At 65.0% G+C, this 18267-nt stretch overlaps 5 protein-coding genes across 5 annotated transcripts; 2 read left to right on the plus strand and 3 right to left on the minus strand.

Annotated features, from left to right (window-relative positions):
• Positions 1-862: 862 nt before the first annotated feature.
• Positions 863-1022, plus strand: MNEG_5995 (hypothetical protein; the record flags this gene model as incomplete). The annotated part of the gene is made up of 1 exon (XM_014045527.1): positions 863-1022. A coding segment is annotated over one exon (160 nt), but the record flags the coding sequence as incomplete, so codon positions are not given.
• Positions 1023-2426: 1404 nt separating this feature from the next.
• MNEG_5996 (hypothetical protein) lies at positions 2427-4498 on the minus strand (the record flags this gene model as incomplete). The annotated part of the gene is made up of 5 exons (XM_014045528.1): positions 2427-2579; positions 2980-3146; positions 3351-3861; positions 4072-4250; positions 4465-4498. The coding sequence occupies 5 exons, from the start codon at positions 4496-4498 to the stop codon at positions 2427-2429; spliced, it is 1044 nt and encodes a 347-aa protein (XP_013900982.1).
• A 4426-nt stretch (positions 4499-8924) lies between these two features.
• On the plus strand, positions 8925-9485 carry MNEG_5997 (hypothetical protein; the record flags this gene model as incomplete). Its single annotated transcript, XM_014045529.1, has 2 exons — positions 8925-9047; positions 9204-9485. The coding sequence occupies 2 exons, from the start codon at positions 8925-8927 to the stop codon at positions 9483-9485; spliced, it is 405 nt and encodes a 134-aa protein (XP_013900983.1).
• Positions 9486-9804: 319 nt separating this feature from the next.
• Positions 9805-12342, minus strand: MNEG_5998 (hypothetical protein; the record flags this gene model as incomplete). The annotated part of the gene is made up of 4 exons (XM_014045530.1): positions 9805-10293; positions 10541-11120; positions 11302-11957; positions 12127-12342. 4 exons carry the CDS (start codon positions 12340-12342, stop codon positions 9805-9807), a joined length of 1941 nt encoding a protein of 646 aa, XP_013900984.1.
• A 2034-nt stretch (positions 12343-14376) lies between these two features.
• Positions 14377-17135, minus strand: MNEG_5999 (hypothetical protein; the record flags this gene model as incomplete). The annotated part of the gene is made up of 4 exons (XM_014045531.1): positions 14377-14865; positions 15126-15711; positions 15891-16163; positions 17110-17135. 4 exons carry the CDS (start codon positions 17133-17135, stop codon positions 14377-14379), a joined length of 1374 nt encoding a protein of 457 aa, XP_013900985.1.
• Between the last annotated feature and the right edge of the window lie 1132 nt (positions 17136-18267).

An 18267-nucleotide genomic window follows, 5' to 3' on the forward strand; every position in this document is an offset into this window, starting at 1 on the left:
CACATCGGCGCATTCGCCCTGCAGTCAGCATCGTGGCTGGATGGTATGGCCCCCACGCCACAACACCACCCTTGTTTTACCTCCCCACCTCCCCACCCTTCCCCGCGCTCCCCCCAACAGGTCACGAGTGTGTTCTGCACCATCTACTACCTGGCCTACATGGCCACCAGCGCCATCCTGCTGCTGAACCTGCTGATAGCCATGATCATACGCACCTACAACGCATCACAAAAACTGGCCGAGTCGCACTGGCGGCGCCGCTGGGCATTGTGGGTGCCGCGCTGCGGGCCGTTGCTGCTGGGCGCTGCTTGGTCAGGGCCGTATGCAATGCTGCCGGCGCAGTCACACTCACACAAAAACACACACATGCACACGCGCGCACGCATGCGCACACACGCGCGTGCACACACACACGCGCACTCTCTCTCTCTCTCTCTCACTCACTCACACACAAACCAACCGTCAACCTCCCCAAAGGTATTGTGTCAAGGCCGAGCGCCGCATGCCCTCGAACTGGGTGCGGCGCCTCAGGCTGGGGCAGCCGGCCTGGGACCCGCTCCGTCGACGCCACCTGTACAGGTGGGCAGGAGTGAGGCGGGTGCTGGGCCCGCGTCAGTGCATGAGCATGCTGGACGTGCTTTCGCCTGCGCGTTGGATTGAGCTGGATCAAGCACGCATGTTCATGTGTTGGAAACGATCTTGCGCCAGCCGTGTGCGCGCACGCTTGCGCCCTGCACTTGCGGCGAGGGTGTGCAGTGCCAAAGGTGCGCACCCCAGCTACACCACCCGCCAGCGTCGTCCTCTCCCCAGCTTGCCATCGTTCTCTCAGGTCACCGCACCCCCCCCCCCCCCGCCCCCCCAGCCACATATTTGAGGAGGTGGATGACGACCGCAGCAGGAGGGAGGACAGGGGCGCCCTGGACAGCCAGATCAGGGCCGTCACTGAGCTGCTGGAGGGACTCAAGAGGCAGCGCGGGGCCGCGCCCTCCGGCGGGGCCGCTCTCCCTGCGGCGGGGTCCTAGGCCCGCCCTAGTCATGGCCGCGCCCGCCTGCTGTGTTGTTGTTTCGGCTCTTTATGGGACGACGGGTTGAATTGGTGACTGCACACACAAATATACGCCTTGTCCTTTGCAATCCATCTCCTTCACCCTTGCTGTTGCCACATTTGCTGGGCCAACGCGGGAGCGCGCAGCGCAGCCCGGCCCCGTCTCTTGCTCGGCCTCCGTCCCATGAGCAGGGCTGCAGGGTATCGTCGAGCTTGGTGCGGCAACACTTGGCTTGGTAGCGACGCCGTCGTTCGCGCATCGCCCTCAAAACCCTAACAGGCCGATGGACTCCGGCCGCCTTTGTCAGCTGTATCACAGCGACTTTCATCCTGCCCGGCATATTGCCACGCGCACTGCCCACTTGCTTCCCACGATGAAAGCAGACCAGCCCGCCACAAGGCGGGTACAGTGTCCATCCACAACCCCGGCGCGCAGCAATCACTTGCCCAGTACCAACCGCGACGGCATTGTTACTCCAGCGTGCTGCCAACTGCTAGTGCGCGAGCGCGTGGTCCCTCACCCCAATGCACTGTAAATAATGTTTCAACAGCTGCTGCTGGGCCGCATCCACCCATCAGAAGCAGTGTGTGTGTGTGGCATTACAAATGTCAAGACGCGGCGTGCACTGCGCCGCCAGGGGGATCGACTAGGCACTTCGTGGGGGCTGCGCGCCATCCTGATGGAGGGGCGACCCCGGCAGCTGCAGGGTCGAATGAGACAGCTGAGGGGCAATCGCCAGGGCAGACTCCAGGCCGTACGCACAGCCGCGGCCGGGCTGCCTTTGACCAAGAGGCAGCGGCAGGGCGCCTGGCCCCAGCAGAGCCCGCGGGGGGCTGTGGGGAGGCGTTGCCAGGCGCGGGCATCCAGGAACAGGGCCGACCTCCCGAGCGCGCCCCGCCCCTCCCTTGCCCGTGCCGTGTCCCACAGTCCTTCCTCTGCCAGGTGCTCTTGTCCCTGCCTGCCACAAAGACCCGTCATCATGTACACACGCAAAGCCAAAAAGAGACATGTGCGCGTTTGCAGGTGCGCTGGACCTGTCCTGTCTAATAGTGGTGGCCGAGTGAGATGCCAAACCGCAGCGCCGCGCCCCTGCATCAGGGCGCGCCGCTGGCCGTGTGCGCGCCTTTCAGTGGCCCCGCGCCCAGTGAGGCGCGCCAGCTGGCATCCAACGGGTGCGGGTGTGACGTGTGGTCGGCCGCGTGCGGGCGCGGCAGCGCTGTGCCGCGCCCGTGCGCCAAGGGTTGCGTTTTTAAAGCCTGGCGCCGCCTTGAGTGGGGCGTGCGGCTCCTGGGGAGGGGACCGCCAGGCGCGCACCCGCCCCTGCCTTGAGCACAGGCGCTGCGGCCACTCCCAGGCACGTGTGTCCGCCATGATGTCCCCTCAGTCCCCCTTGAGCCGGCTGGCGCCGGAGGTGTGCCCCAGCACAGACAGCTCCAGGCGGCTCCACCCGCCGCGAGACGACACACCCGCGCCACCGCCGCTGCCGCCGAAATCGCCGCCGCCGAAGCCGCCGCCGCCGAAGCCGCCATGCATCTCACCGGCCGCAACGAGTCATTCAGCTTTGGGGCGCCCGTACAGAAGCGTGTCCTGCGCAGGCCGTGGCGCAGCGTGGTGCAACGCAGCAGCCCTCAATGGCTTGGCCCGGGGCGCCCCCTAAAAGCAACGCAATGCGGGGCTGGTGGCCCGACGCGTGGTGCATCACGACGACTCACGCCGCACCATGCCCAAAGTCACACACCAGGAGCTGCGCACACTCCAGCCCTCCACTCCTCACCCCCCAGAAAATCACCCCCAGCCCGCGCATAGAACCACGCACGCTCACATTCAGGCGCATTCACACACCTTGCCTCCACGCACAACGCCCCCCTCCCACCCCACCCCCCCACACACACACACACACGCACACACGCATGCTCGTGCGGCGCCGTCCCACCTGCTTGAAGGGCATGTTGACCATGGCGTACAGGATGGCCCCCGTGGCGTAGATCAGCAGCAGGGTGATGCCGTAGCTGGTGGCTTTGGACGCAAACGCCTTGGCGTCAGCCGCGGTGCCGTTCTGAGCCAGAGACTCCCCCATGCTGCGCCACGCCACGCGGGGGGCTGCACGAGGGGGGGGGGGGACGTGGAGAGGGTTGTTTAGAGTCGCGGTCAGGGGAGCAACCACAGGAGCAAGGGACGTGATCTTTCTGTACCCTCGGTCATCAGCACGACGCAGCATGGCAGGGTGGGTTTGCTGTGTGCAAACCCACGCAGCACGTGCGCCCCATCTGCCATTCACAAGAAGCAGCCCACCACAACCCTCACCAGCAAGGAGAGAGCGCCGCGCCGCGCGCTTCCAGGCCGCGAGCGACTCGTTGGCGCCGTCGGGCCCCTCAGCGGACCCCTCGCCGTCAGTGGGCCCCGGGCCGCTGCCGGGCGCGTCCCCCAGCAGAGTGATCTGGTACACCACGTCATCGCCGTAGGCCTCGGCCACGCTGCCCGCCAGCCGCCCCAGCGCGCCCGCCAGCACGCGCGCCGCCGCGTCCAGCGCGCCCGCGCCGGCCGCGGCCGCGTCGCCGCGCAGCGCCTGCAGGCCGACCAGGGTGGCGTGGTGGACCGCCACGTCACCGCCGCGCCGCGCCGCCAGCCTGGCGCCGTGCAGCGCCGCCAGCTCGGAGCCAAACAGGCGGCCGGCGCCGCGGTCCAGCGGCAGCTCCCCGCCGCCCGGCAGGCGCAGCGAGGCGGCCGCCGCGCCGCCGGGCCCCGCCACCAGGTCCCCGCCCAGCCGCTGCGCCGCGTCGCGCAGGCTGGCCGCCAGGCACGCCGCGCCGCAGTTCTGGGAGGTGGGGGGGTCCAGGAGGCGAGGGGGCGGCACAGTCGACTGGATGGCGGCTGAAGTCCGGCAGCGAGCCCTGGCCCGCCAGGAGGCAGCGGCGCTACACACGGCAGCGTCGCTGCTAGGCAGCCACTGCCTAGGCGAGCAGCACGCTGGGGAAACCAAAATTGGGGAAACCCGTCCTCACGCGCCGGCCACCCTGTGCCCCACCTCTGCCTCGATGTCGTCGAGGGCGTCGAAGATGACGTCAGGGTTGGACGCCGCCATCTCGCCCTGCCACCTCAGCAGCTCGTCAGCGCCCGCGGGCGCCCCTGCCCCGCCGGCCACCCGGGCACGCAGGGATGTGCCGCCGGGGAGGGCGGACGCGAGCGCGTCGAGCGTGCCGTCCTCTGGCGGTGGGGAGGGGCGTCGTGACAGCACGTGCTGGGTGCAAGCGCTTGGGATGCGTGACATATCGGGGACGGCAGACACATTCCTGCCCGCCTGCTATAGCACAGGGGCATCCTGGACACTCGCACATGTGCCAACAAGACTCAATAAGTACGATGCCACCGCAGGCCCATGACATCGACGCAGGTTGCCTCTACAAGGCCCACCCCTCACCAGGGGATACACCGGCCAGGTTGAGCAGCACCATGGCCTTGGGGCGATCAAATACGCTCGACTTGACGAGGGATCCCACCTGTATGACGGGCGAAAACCGTCACCGGTCTCATACTGTGCTGTTTGGGGGCGCACAAGAGGCCAAGCGTCAAGCAGCGTCGCGACAACCCCGCTCGGCGCCGTGGTGCCATCGCAGCCCTCACCTGCTTTGCGGCATCCCGATCCAGCGACTGAGGTGGTAGGAGTCCTGCTAGGCTAGCTGTGAGGCCGGCCGCGGAGGCAGGGCCGAGCAAGACCGCGTCCTCTCCCCCGGCCTTGAGGTGCCGGCCAGAGCAGTCCATCATCATGATGTGAGAAGCGCTTGCCATACCTGCACCTATACACAGCACCAAGACAGCGACGGCTATCAATCGCCCCATGATCAGATCACTGCTCGCTTTCCACGACAAGGTGCAGGCTTGACTTTGTAGGATCACAGCGTGTAAACCTACAAGACTTTTGACATGATAGAACAGCAGGCAGGAACATGCGAGGGTGCAAAGCAAGTCAGCTAGGTCTACAGTCATACTGTACAATGGTGCGAGCGCACCAGGCACGATACGGAGGTGGCCCACATCATAGTGGTTAGCTGGAGACAGCATGAAGTGCACTGGGGAGACCGGGGTTATGCTGTACCAACCACCATTTATACATGCGTTTGTTATATGTCACGCCTGGGTCACCATGTTGTCCCTGAAAAACTTCCCCGCTGGCTGTCAACCCGCCGCACGGTCACAGCACCGCGCTTCTTGCCTCAGTCTAAATGAGACAGCAGCAATTCTAGTGCTGGCATTGCTGGCCAATGACCTGAGTGCTGCCTGGTCGCAAATGCTGCGCCTTGCACTGACCTTTGCTCGCCGTGCACTGAACGCCTCATCGGGGCCTGACAGCCCTCCCCTGACACTAGACAGATCTACATCACAGCAAGTTGGGGCATTAGAGTTACAAACACGACTCCAGCCTGGCGTACATGTGCGCTGCGCTGCATTGCAACCTGGCCGGGATGTGCGTCGAGGAAGACGTAAGGAAAAGTAATATGGCGAAGGTGCACAGGTTGCTGGCTCAGGGGCAGATGCGAGCAAAAACACAACAGATTGCGCAGTCAAACAAGGCTAAAAGCAGGGTTGCCTCAGTCCCTTAGATGTATGGCTCCATGGATGAGGCGTCAGCTCTTTGGGTCTGTGTTTGTTTCATCATCATCGGCAACCTGCTGCTGGTTGGGAACGCGCTCACCCTCAACGGCATGCACACCGTCACGCACACGCAAGGTACACACTCACCAGGAGACCTGCTGGAGCGGCAGCCAGCAACTTGGTCGACATCTCCAGCGTGATGCAGCCTGGATGAATCAGAACGGGGCGTGCTGTAAGAACAGGCGACATACGCACAGGCGCAGGCAAGCTGACCGCGTGACAGTTGTGGAGTGTTGACAATTGCGGAGTGTTGCCAGCCGTAATTCGTCCGCGCTCAAGGCGCTAGCGCTAGCGCGGACGACTCAACAGCGGCGGTTGCTTTGCGCCCGTTGGGGACCTGTACCACCACAGCGCGGCCCGCGATGCCGTGCTTGCACGCGCAGGTGATTCAGGGAAGTTGGGGCAGATCCTTGCGACCACACGCAGCAAACCAATCAAATCGCGAACACACAATGCGCAGGACACGATTGCCAGTGAAAGCAGCCACCTCAAAATGCCACACGCTGTGCGAGGCCTCAGGATAAGCGAGTTGTCTATCAGCGGATGATCAGTCGGTAATTCCATTTGTTGTTGTTGTGAAATCATCGGCGCTCGCGCCATGCAACAAGCAAAGCGGCACGGCAAACCGTGCACGCGCTTTTGCAGGGGTTTATGGCTCAGGACTTCTTAGAGGGTTATTGTTTTGTCACATCAGGTGTCAGTGGATTGACAGACAACTTGTTCATCTTTGCCGCCCCTTGCAAAGACGCGGCACGGAAGCGCACATGCCAGATGGACACGTGCCCATCTGTACAAACACACACCCACAAAAACACAAACAAGTGAAGCGCACACGTGTTTCATGCAACTCAGAAGCGAAGCACATGTACGACTGGCACACCAGGCGAGGGCAGCTCTCAGGAACCCATGGATGCATCACTCGGATCAGCCGGCACTTCCTAACATGGGATGTATCGTCACAGAGCGCCCGTAGCCCACACCAGCAAACACAAGCAGTCAGCTGGGAAAACCTGGGGCAATGGGAGCGTTGCTGCGCTGCCAAACGGACCGCTCACCCAGACGGATGGCTTGTAGTGGCCGAAAAGTCAAGGGGCCTCGTGTATTGCTCAGGCAGGCCCTGATGATGCGTGGTGGCATACGAAGGGCAGGGTCGTCAAAGTGATTTGGCAGACAAGAGGGTGGGGCTCACACGCACAACATGGGCAGCCTGGAGTTGATTATGACAATGTTGAGGTGTGGCCCTCGCGTGGCACCGACTGCACCACTGGAGGGATGTGTCAGTTTCCTATATTGAGGGCGCTGTTCTTTCCGCCAACCTTGGACAGCCGAGGTCAATGCGCACGAGGCACTACCACGGCCGTGGCAGGAAGGCGGTTGTGGGCCCTGGGCGGGGAACCCTACACAGCAGGCAGGCTCGATTGCGCGCGCGCGCGAGTGGTGTGGGAGGCGGGCCAGCGGCGCGATGCGACTGGTGGTAACACCCACATTGCTGGTGGTCATGACGCCGGCATCGTGGGCTCAGTTGAACCTGTTGAATGCAAGGCGTGCCAAGGCAGACCCGGTGCAGGGGGTGGGGGGTGGGAGGGGGGATTGGTGGGTGCAGGAGATGCAGGAGCTGCCGCAGTGAAGGAGTAGCTTGCCGTAAAGCGGGCGTATTTGAGCATAAATTGACACAGCAACGGCACTGGCGCGGCCGAGACTGCAACACGAGCTCGAGTTGCTCTGGCACACTAGTTTGGGACGTCAGAGGCACTGACGCAGCCAGGAACGCCCGGAATGGGAGAAGTGTGCGAGGCGCGCCCGGGCCGGGCGCACAGGGGCAATGCGCAAGTGCTTAAAACCCGCGCATAGCGGATGAAGGGAGGACTGCAAGAGGCAGTCCCCCAGCAATGCGGTAGCTGAAAATGCAGGTGTGCCATTTAGCGGCAGGAAATATGCCAGCGAGACAGGTCAGCGCAGGCCCATGGAAGGGCGAAGCACTGGTTTTTGGTCTGGCTTTGGTCGTTCTACGCTCCCCATGACACCTGCTGTTCACACAAGTCACAGCAGGCAACGCCTCTCGTGAAGAGCGCATAGTGCATAGTGCATAGTGCATGTGGTCAGGCCAGGAAGCCAGCTGTGCCAAGACCACCACAGCGGCTCACCAGGCGAGGAGGGAGGGTCCAGTCGTCAAGTGAGCAGTCGCAGGCGAATGCGACGAGGCGGTGTCTTGGTGCAAGGTGACTTGAAGCCGCAAACTCTCAAAGCAGGTGCATCATTGCCTGCCATAGAGGTTTGAACAGGGGGAGAGCAAGAGCCGGCCGCGTGGGGAGGTTAGCACTGCATGAGAAGGACCCGGATGCGCAGCGGTATCAAGCCGTGAGAGGCTCAGTGGTGGCGATTAAGTGTTCGATTCCATGCCGGCTGTTTTCCTCAAGGTATTCAGTAGAGGGAACCTAGGTATCCTCATCGCCTCTCAGGAGCGTGGGGGCGCCCCGACAGCCCGTCGACATGCCTGCGCATGCCGCAAACAGCAGCCGCCGCCGCGGCCGGCCGTGCACGAGGGCAGGCGGAACGCACAGAGACCCGAGTGCTCACATGTTGCAGCTGTGTTGTGCAAGGTGATACATGATATGATGATGGGCAACAGCCCGCAGCTAGGAGGAGTTGATGGAGCAGCAGCGTGAGCCGCCGCCCTGCTGGAGCCGTCATGGTGCGGCCACCAGGCATCATCAGGGCAGGGCGGGGGCTCACGCCCTCGCTGTCTTGAACGTATTCAGGCCATAGGCACGAGCAGCGGGCCAGCGGCGTGCGGAGTGTGCCGGGAGGCCAAGATCATGTATGTATGGCGGCTTACGCCGTGCGGGGACGCCATTCAAGCCATAATAACTGATCGTGATACCGAGCGTATGCATGTTGGTGTTCTGCGCAGACTTCTTATGCTCCCTGCGTGTCGATTTAGGCTTCAGATCTGGCAGCTTCACACAGCGGGTGCTGCGGTTCAGCACCAAACTTACCGTACAAGGCATGACACGGATCTTATTTCCTTGGAACTGTGCGCGCGCTCGTCTCAAGCCTGCCCCGGTGGCAACCGCACGGCGACGCACGCTGCACCCGGTCCGTCCACCAGAGCACACAAGCCAACACCAGCTGCTGAACTCGCTTCGCCTGCAGGACAGTGCGAACCTGTGGTGCCTGGCATATAGATTTCACTCGAAAAGCGCCTAGGTAACCATCCCTATTTGCCAGATGGCTCCTCAACAGCGGTGGTACAGCGGCACGTTTGCCCGCACAGCGCTGCCGATGTTTGGGTTTGTGCTGCTCTGCTGGTACGGCCTTGACCAGCTCGTCAGCAGCAAGCTCAAGATACGGGTGCGCGGTGACAAGGCGAAGGGATGGGGCAGCAGTCGCAGTTGGGTGCGATACGAATGCTTGGTCCCTCGACAGAGCAAGCCGCTTGCGCAGCTGCGTCAAGCACCTGGGATCAGAACCCCCATCCCTCAACCCTCTCACACTGCCCACCCCCAGCAAAGCGTCCGCGGCTACGACAAGGTGGAGGAGTATGACCCCATAGAGCGGCTCAGGCGGCTGGAGGGGGCGCGCGGCGGCGGTGGCAGCGGGGGTGGCGGTGGCAACAGTAGCGGACATGGCAGCAATGACAGCGGCAGCGGCCCAGGCAAGCAGCCCGGGGCGGCAGCCCCGTCTGCGCTGGCGTCGCTGGAGGAGGAGCTTGCCGCACTGCAGGCCAGCCTCAAAATTGACGACTTTGATTACAAGCCGGTGCCGCGGACGGTGGATGATGAGGAGTAGGCCAGGCTGTGTGGCGGCTGGGTTGCACTGACGGTTGGTTTGTTTGTTGGGTGCGGCGTTGGACCATCTTTGAGCTGGAGGCTGCTACGTCCTCTGCTATGTCCATGCAGGATCATGTAATAGCGCTCGTTGGCATTAACAGTTGGCAACAACCAGCCGTCTATATCAAGCTCAAAAAATGCCAAGCCAAGTCAAGCTCATGGACACAGCAACTGGCACAATGCAGCTTACTGACTGCACAGCATGCCGCAAAACGGTATCACCACCACAGAGGACCGCGCCCCGAGCAGCAGCGCTCACGGCCTCTGCCCGGACACACCTACCAGTCCGGAAACTGCACCAACCTGAGGGTCAGGTACTCCTTGTGCGGCGCCGCTAAGGCCGCACGCGCGGCCTCGAGCTCGGCCTTGCCCTCGGGACCCCCCTGCAAGGCTTTTGGGGCCTGCAGACATACATCCACACGCGCCAAGGACGCCGGCCGCAGCGACAACAGCGGCGCCAACAGTACGGTGATGGACGCCTCCCACCCGCCGCCGCTGGATCCACGCTGCCCGCTGCCCTCACCAAATTCGACGCCCCGACCGCCCGTGCCTGCCGGGCCGGGGACGAGCGGGGGCAGGGGCCCCAGAGACACCAGGACGAGCGAGAGCTCTTCGAGCCGGGTGAAGAGTGGCAGCGACAGAAGGCCTCGCGCCGCAGAAGTGGGCGCATCTCGCCCCCAACCGTCGCCCGGGTGCGCTGAGTTCTCCAGCATCAGGCTGAGGCGCCTGAGGCGTGCGCCCATTGCCGCGCCTATCAATGCCAGGACCTGGGTACATGGCGAGTTTGTGGTGGGAGTTGCAGTGCATGATCAGGGCGGATCAGCAGACGGCTGCGCACGTCACTGGCTTGCATCGCCAACAGCAGGCCGAGCCCCCGTCGGCGCACGCAGTGCACGCCGCGGCTGGCGTCGTGCCTGCGTGCGTGGCCGTTGCATACCAGGCGTGAGCGCATGCGTCAAGCGACGCGCGCCTTGCTCTGAATGTGCGCGCCCCCTGCCCCGCCCCCAAGCTCACCGCAAGTGGCTCCCCCGCGTGCCCAAGGTACAGGTCAAGCTCCTCAACAGCACCGCCCGCCCATGCTAGCGCCCACGTGCACAGCCGGCGGCTGACCCACTCGCCCGCGCGCGGGCCTGCCAGCAAGTCGGGCTCCATCTGCGAGATCTTCACAGCGCGCAGCCGCGGCAGCTCCGCCAGGAAGCCCAGGCCATCGCCGCCGTTCAGCTCGTCCTCCTCGTCCTCTTCCTCCTCCTCGCGCTCACTGAGGATGCGGCACTTTTTGAACGTCACCCGCTCCAGCGTGGGATGCTCTTGAAGCGCCGCCTCCAGCCGCACGCCCCACTGCAGGGCCTCCAGGACGGACAGGGAGGTCAGCTGCGGCGCGAGCCGCGCGAGCACCACATCGGACGGGCCCAGGCGCATTTCCTTAAGCGTCTCCGGCAGCGCGGCCGGGCTGCCGTGCGGCAGGAGGACGCCTGAGTCGGCATAGAGGACGTCCAGCGCGGGGGCAGCGCGCGAGATGCCCGCTATGGCAGCGGCGTCGAGCGGCTCTGGGGCCAGCAGGTCGGCGTCGGTGACGTCATCCTCAACAGCCTCCCTGGCGCCAGCAGACACATAGGCACGGGGCGTGGGAGTGGCGCAGCCGTCGAGGCGGGTCCGTCAAGCAGCGGGCTGGCCGGCGCCTCGGACACATCTCAGCGCGTGCGGGTGACTCTCACGCATCCCAGGCGATTGCACGCATGTACAGCGACACCCAACTCCATCCCACAGCTGCTCACCGTGATGTAAGACACGGGCCACGCAGCCGCAGCTTGGTCAGCGCCGCCAGGGCCCCGCCCTCGGCGCACACGCCGCGTAGCGCGCCCTCCGCCACAGCCGGCAGCGCCTCCAACACCCGCAGGCGCGCCAGCGGCGCCAGCCGCAGCGGGCGCGCGCCCGGCGGCTCTGGGTCGCGGCCTTCCACCCTGAGAACCTCGAGCGCTGTCAGGGCCCCCACCGCAGCCGCCACGGCGTCCCAAGCCTCGCGCGCCCCCGGCTCGTCTGCGGGGCCATACCTGAACGCGAGCCACGTCAGGCCGGACAACTGGGGCAGGTGGCGCGATGTATCGCGGGCGACCAGGCCGGTGCAGTTCTGGAGGTCGACGCTGCGCAGGGTGCCCGCCGCCGGGGACAGCGCCGCAAACAGGCCCGTCGCGCCAGCGCCGGCGGCGCCGCCGGGCGCGACCCTGGCGTCCCCCAACAGCTGCACAGAGACCAGGTTTGGGCAGCGGGCGGTGAGCAGCGCGAGGGCGTGCACGAGGTCGTCGGGGCCGGTCAAGGAGTCTGCCTCAATGAAGAGCGACAGCACCGAGGGCCACGCGGCGCCAGCGGCCTGCAGGTTTTTGGGGAGCTCCACGGCGGCCCCGGTGTGCAGGTACACATGCAGGGTGGTGACCTGATGAGGTGGAGCCAAGCAGGGGCAGCATGGCCTTGACCACCGGCGTGCATAAGTGAGGGGGGCTTTGCACCTGGCTCAACCGCCGCGCTGCGCAGGTGGCACGCGTCGCGCCCGGCGTGGCCTGGGCCTCGGCAGGCAGACGCGTCGCGCCGCGAGCTGGACCCACCCGCGCGAAACGAGTGCCGATGTCCCGCAGGCACGTGGGTGACCTCCTCATGTCATTCCAGTTAGTTTCAGAGGAGGAGACATGGAGCTGCGACAGCCTCGCCTCCACCGCGGCGCGCAGGGTGCGGCACGTGCGCGCCACCGCGATGGCGACGCTCTCATTCTCCCTAGTCGCCAGGCGCGGCACCAAAGCTTGCCACAGCTCATCCGACGCCATCGTCTAGAACGTTGTGGCGTTTGTCAAGACTTGATGCGGGCAATGTGCGGTGCGCTCTGCAGACCGCTTGCGTGGAACGGTCAGCAGCACTAGCCGAGCCCGGCAGCGCAGGTGCACCACAGGCACCAGCAGCTCCAATACCTTGGCCTAGGACAATCCTGCCGCCTTGGTAGGTCTCAACGGCCGTTGAGCTTACAATATTGCACTATTAAGGATAGCCATCCGTACAGTGAAGATCTGATGATGCTGCCGGCCGCTGGCGGGGTGCGCAACTTTACATACGAATGAATACTTAGGTCAATGTAGATCTAGGCGGCAATTGCAGGCGTCAGGCTCAACCTCCCGGCGTAGCCGCCTCGTCCCGGCCCAGCTTCCGCCGCCCCGCGTTCAGCTTAGAGCAGGGGGGTCTTGGCACCGGCTGGGCCAGTGGCATGTTTGTGCGAATCTAGCAGCAAGCAATGTGTCCATGCACCCGCACATGCATGCCAACCCGCAACACCTCTCGCCCGTCCCCACATCGCCACGGCTCAACGATGCAGCTGTGATCGGAGAGGGCGGCTTTGGCCGCGTCTTCAGGGCCATGCTCGTCGCAACACCCGTCGCCATCAAGGCAGGACAGCTGTGTAGCAAGGGGCTTCCATGTAACCCCACAACGCCACCCCCTTGCGCTCCAGCTGCTTGGAGTTGCATGATGACAACACCCCCACCCTATGCCCCCACTGCGACGGCTGCGACCTTGAAGAAATGCCTTAACATGCCCTGCTGGACTGCCCTGCCTACACGGACCTGCGGGCCGCGCCGGGCTTCGCACCCTTGCTTGCGGACCTGCCTGCACATGCCCGATATGCGCCCTTGTGCGCAGCGCGGACCAGCATACACTGAGGGCCTTTGTGCACGCCTGCTTCGAACGGCGAAGAGTGGCCACTCACACCCAGCTAAATCCCTGTCACACAATGCTGATGCTGCAAAGTCATATCCCATGAGCCTGGATGGCTCCAGGAGCGGGCGGCCGCGGGATCTTGTAACAACCCTTATTTTAATTCATGATGCCCCCTCTGGCTCCCCCCCCCGGCCCCCAGCCGGCCAACATATTCATTGACGGCGCCCTCAACGCAAAGCTGGGGGACGTGGGCCTCGCCGCTGCAGCGCGTGAGGACTGGACCGGGGAGGGCGCAGTGCGCTCGCAGCCTGGGGGCGGCTGCTGCTGATTATCGGGCTCTGCAGCGAGGAGGATTGGGTCAAAGGCGACTGTATTGTGCCCAGGTGATTCAACGATGCAGAGGATGTATACGCGGTACAGGCGCCTCGCTCATCGTCACAGCGATGGTCAAACACTCGCCCGCGTTCCGTGAACACTCAGTTGCTGCCAAGCTCGCGCGTAGCTGATTGGCGGCCAGGAGTGTGCCCGCCAGCAGATGGTAGTGTTTTTGTTTGAGCATAGGCAAGGAAGAGTTGAGAAACTGCACAAATCATCTGCAAGATTAATCTGTGTGACAGATTGTCGGTGCTTTCGGTTGTATTTGCAGGCTGTGAAACACGATTCCCCTTTTGCATGCACTGCTCACTCACCTTGACATCGTGCATGCAACAGATACTGCTGCCTTTGCCAGCGGATGTTTGCTGTGGTAGCCAGCTAGCCACGAAATGCTGCTGCATCAGCCGCCCCTATGCTGCGCCGCCCACATCGCGGCGGATGGCCGCCATTTAATAGTCAGTTGGTTATTTGTTGAGTGCGTAGTTGCGCCACCTTTCGGCTGCATGCTGCTATGTCCACTGCTCTGTCCATCCAGGATGAAGCAAGTTGGCTCAATCTGGCATGATTGAGGGCAGCAAGCAGACGTCCATTGCAAGCTCAAAGTAACGCATTGTGGCAACTCAAATCATGTGTCGAGACACACCAAGTGGAAATACACAGCATGCGGACTGCACAACAGTCCGAAGCATGCTGACTGCACAGCAGGCCACAAACCAATCTAACTGCCGCAGCGGACCGTGCCGTGAGCAGCAGCGCCCACAGCATCCGCCCCAACACAGCTACCAGCCGCTGCCAAACTGCTCCAGTTCAAGTTCCAGGTACTCCCGGTGTGGCGCAACCAAGGACGCGCACCCAGCCTCGAGCTCGGCCTCCCCGTTGGGCCCCCCATCACGGGGCATCGGGGCCTGCATAACTATTGCCACTTCCACCAGCGACGCCGGCCGCAGCGACGACAGCGGCGCCAGAAACGCGGCGATGGGCGCCTCCCAGCCGCGGCTGCGGGATCCACGCTGGCCGCCGCGCTTGCGGCCTTTGCCGCGAATGTCCCTGCGTGCCAGGGTGGGGGCTGCCGCGGGCAGGGGCCCTAGAGGCAGTAGGATGAGGACGAGCTCTTCGAGCCGGGTGAAGAGCGGCAGAGACAGAAGGCCGCGCCCTGCGTCGCCGGGCGCGTCGCACCCCCAACCGTAGCCCGAATGCGCTGCGTTGTCCAGCTCCAGGCTGAGGCGTCTGAGGCGTGCACCCATTGCCGCACCTAGCAAGGCCATCACCTGGGTTTCCAAAAAAGTTGGCGAGCAATGGCGGGGGTTGCGGCGCGTGTGTGCCGCTCAGCAGACCGCTGGGGATGGCGCCGGCTTGCCTCATCAACAGCGAGCCGAGCCCCGGTCGGTGCACGCAGTGCACCCGCCGCGGCTTGTGTCGTGCCTTCGTGCGTGGCCGTTGCATACGGGGCGTGTGCGCGTGCCGTCGAGCGACGCGTGCCTTGCGGTGGGGGTGCGCTCCAACCCCTGCCCCCGGCCCTCGAGCTCACCGCGAGTGGCTCCCCTGCGTGCCCCAGGTACAGGTCAAGCTCCTCCACAGCGCCGCCCGCCCACGCCAGCGCCCACGTGCACAGCCGGCGGCTGACCCACTCGCCCGCACGCGGCCCGGCCAGCAGGTCGTGCTCAAACCGCGAGATCGTCACCTCACGCAGCTGCGGCAGCTGCGCCAGGAACCCCAGGCCGTCGCCGCCATTCAGCTCGTCCTCCTGCTCCTCGTCCTCCTCGTCTTCCTCGTGGTCGTCCAGGGCGAAACCCCTGTCAAACGTCACCCCCTCCAGCTCAGGGTGGCTGTCAAGCGCCGCCTGCAGCCGCACGCCCCAGTCCAGGGCGTTCAGGACAGTGAGGAACATGAGCTGCGGCGTGAGCCGCGCGAGCACCACGTCTGACGGTCCCAGCCGCATGTCCGTCAGCGTCTCCGGCAGCGCGGCGGGGCTGCCGTGCGGCAGGAGGATGCCGAATTCTGCGGAGAGCTCGGCCAGCGCGGGCGCGGCGCCCGCGATGGCCGCGACGGCCGCAGCGCCGAGCGGCTCGGGGGCCAGCAGGTCGGCGTCAGTGACTTGATCCTCAACAATCAACCTGGTGCCAGCGCCCGCGGACACGTGGGCGTGGGGCGTGGGAGCGCGCCGCGGGCGAGGCAGGGCCGTCAAACAGCGGGCTGTATGGGCAGCTCGGACGCGCGTGCGGGCAATTCTCTTGCGTCTCAGGCACTTGCACGCGCCAACGGCGATCCATAACTCCATGACACAGCTGCTCACCGTGTCTTGCCACACCGGCCAAGCCGCAGCTCGGTCAGCGCCGCCAGGGCCGCCCCTTCGGCGCACACGCCGCGTAGCGCGCCCTCCGCCACCGCCGGCAGCGCCTCCAACACCCGCAGGCGCGCCAGCGGCGCCAGCCGCAGCGGGCGCGCGCCCGGCGGCTCTGGGTTGCGGCCTGCCACCATGAGGACCTCCAGCGCGGTCAGGGCCCCCACCGCGGCCGCCACGGCTTCCCAGGCCTCGCGCGCCCCGGGCCCCTCCGCGGGGCCGTACCTGAACGCGAGGCACGTCAGGCCGGACAACTGGGGCAGGTGGCGCGAAACGTCGCCGGCTTCAAGGCTGGTGCAGTCTGGGAGCTGAACGCTGCGCAGGGTGCCCGCTGCCGCGGACAGCGCTGCAAAGAGCCCTGTTGCGCCCCGGCGCGTGGCTGTTCTGCGTGTAGCGCGGCCGGTCACGACCCTGGCGTCGCCGGACAGCTGAACATCCCCCAGGTTGGGGCAGCAGGCTATGAACATCGTGAGGGTGTGCACGAGGTCTCCGGGGCCGGTCCTGGAGTCTGCCTCAATGAAGAGCGACTGCACCGAGGGCCACGCGGCGCCAACGGATTGCAGGTGCATGGAGAGCTCTGCAGCGGCCCCGATGTGCAGGTACACATGCAGGGTATGGACCTGGTGGGGTGGAGACAAGCAGGGGCAGCATGGCTTTGACCACCGGCTTTGCATCGAGCTCGACCGCGCTGCACAGGGGGCCCATAACGCGCCCGCTGTGCCTGCGACACCACAGCCACGTCGCGCAGGGAGCTGGACCCACCCGCGCGAAACGCGTGCCGATGTCCCTTAAGCACGTGGGTGACCTTTGCGTGTCGCCGCGGGGAGGGTCGGAGGAGGATACATGGAGCTGCGACAGCCTTGCCTCCACCGCGGCGCGCAGGGTTCGGCACGTGCACGCCACCGCAATGGCGACGCTCTCATTCTCCTTGGTCGCCAGGCGTGGCACCAAGGCTTGCCACAGCTCATCTGACGCCATCGTCTAAAATTTTGCGGCGTTTGTCAAGAATTGATGCGAGCGATGTGCGCTGCGCCCTGGAGACCGCTTGTGCGGAACGGTCAGCAGCACTAGCCGAGCCCGGCAGCGCAGGTGCACAACCGGCACCAGCTCCAAGAGTTTTGCTTATGACTATCCTGCCGCCCCTGTGGATTTCAACAGCGGTTTATCTCACAATGTTTCAGTATCACGGATAGCCATTCTACGGTACGGTACAAAAGATCTGATGATGCTGCCGGCCGCTGGCGGGGTGCGCAACTTTACATATGAGGAAATATTCAGGTCGGTATTTTCAAGTGCGCGAATGCGGGCGCCAGGCTCAAGACGCCGGCGTAGCACGCCTCGTCCCGGCCCAGCTTCCGCCGCTCCTCGTTTCAGGCAGCAGCTGAGGGCAGGAGGGGGTCTTGGCTCTTGGCACCGGCTGAGCCAGCAGGGTGTTTGTGGGGATTCAGCAGTGAACCCATGTCAACGTGCCTGCAGATGCATGCCGACTCATGCAACGCGCTTCGCCCATCCCCTCAGGGCCACGGGCGGCCTCAACGATGCAGCCGTGATCGGGGAGGGCGGCTTTGGCCGCGTCTTCAGGGCCATGCTCGCCGCCACACCCGTGGCCATCAAGGCGCGAACCCCGCGTCGAGGGGGCCTCCATGCTGACCCACAACGCCGGCCCCTTGCGCTCCAGCTGCTCGGAGCCCCACGACGCCTTGATGTGAAACGACTTGTGCGCAGCCGCGTGCGTTCATGCCTGAAGCTGAGTTGCCCTCCGCCCGGCCTCCACCCCCACCCCAAAAACAAACACCACCAGGTGATGGACGAGGGTGGCCTGCAGGGCCAGGCCGAGTTTGCGAACGAGCTCGCGCTGCTGTCCCGCCTGCGCCACCCCCACCTCGTGCGCCTGCTGGGCTGCTGCCGCGGCGGCGGGCCGCGCGGGGGCGGGGCCGCCCTGGTGTACGAGCTCATGCCCGGCGGCAGCGCTGACGAGCACCTCGCGTACAAGGTCAGACCGGGGGGGGGGGGGGCGGCTACTGCGCGCGGGGTGGCAGGGCGGCAGGGTTGTCGCGCAGTTGCTGCGCCTGTTGCTGGGCAGGCCTTTCTCGAGCCCTTGTATAACAGGGCGCAAAGGACTAGCAGTGACGAGGGGAGTCAAGCTCAGGAGCAGAGGCTTTTGTTTTTGGATACCCAGGCCGAGCTTGCTGGGTCCTTTGGTGGCGCTCGTCCTACGCCCCCTCTTTGCCCCTGCCGTGCCCCGCAGTCGGGCCGCGCGCCGCTGGCGTGGTGCTGCCGCGTCCGCTGCGCGGCGCAGGCGGGGGCCGCGCTGGCGTACCTGCACGCG

This window comes from Monoraphidium neglectum (assembly GCF_000611645.1).
Source record: "Monoraphidium neglectum strain SAG 48.87 unplaced genomic scaffold scaffold00937, whole genome shotgun sequence".
Lineage (NCBI taxonomy): Eukaryota > Viridiplantae > Chlorophyta > Chlorophyceae > Sphaeropleales > Selenastraceae > Monoraphidium > Monoraphidium neglectum.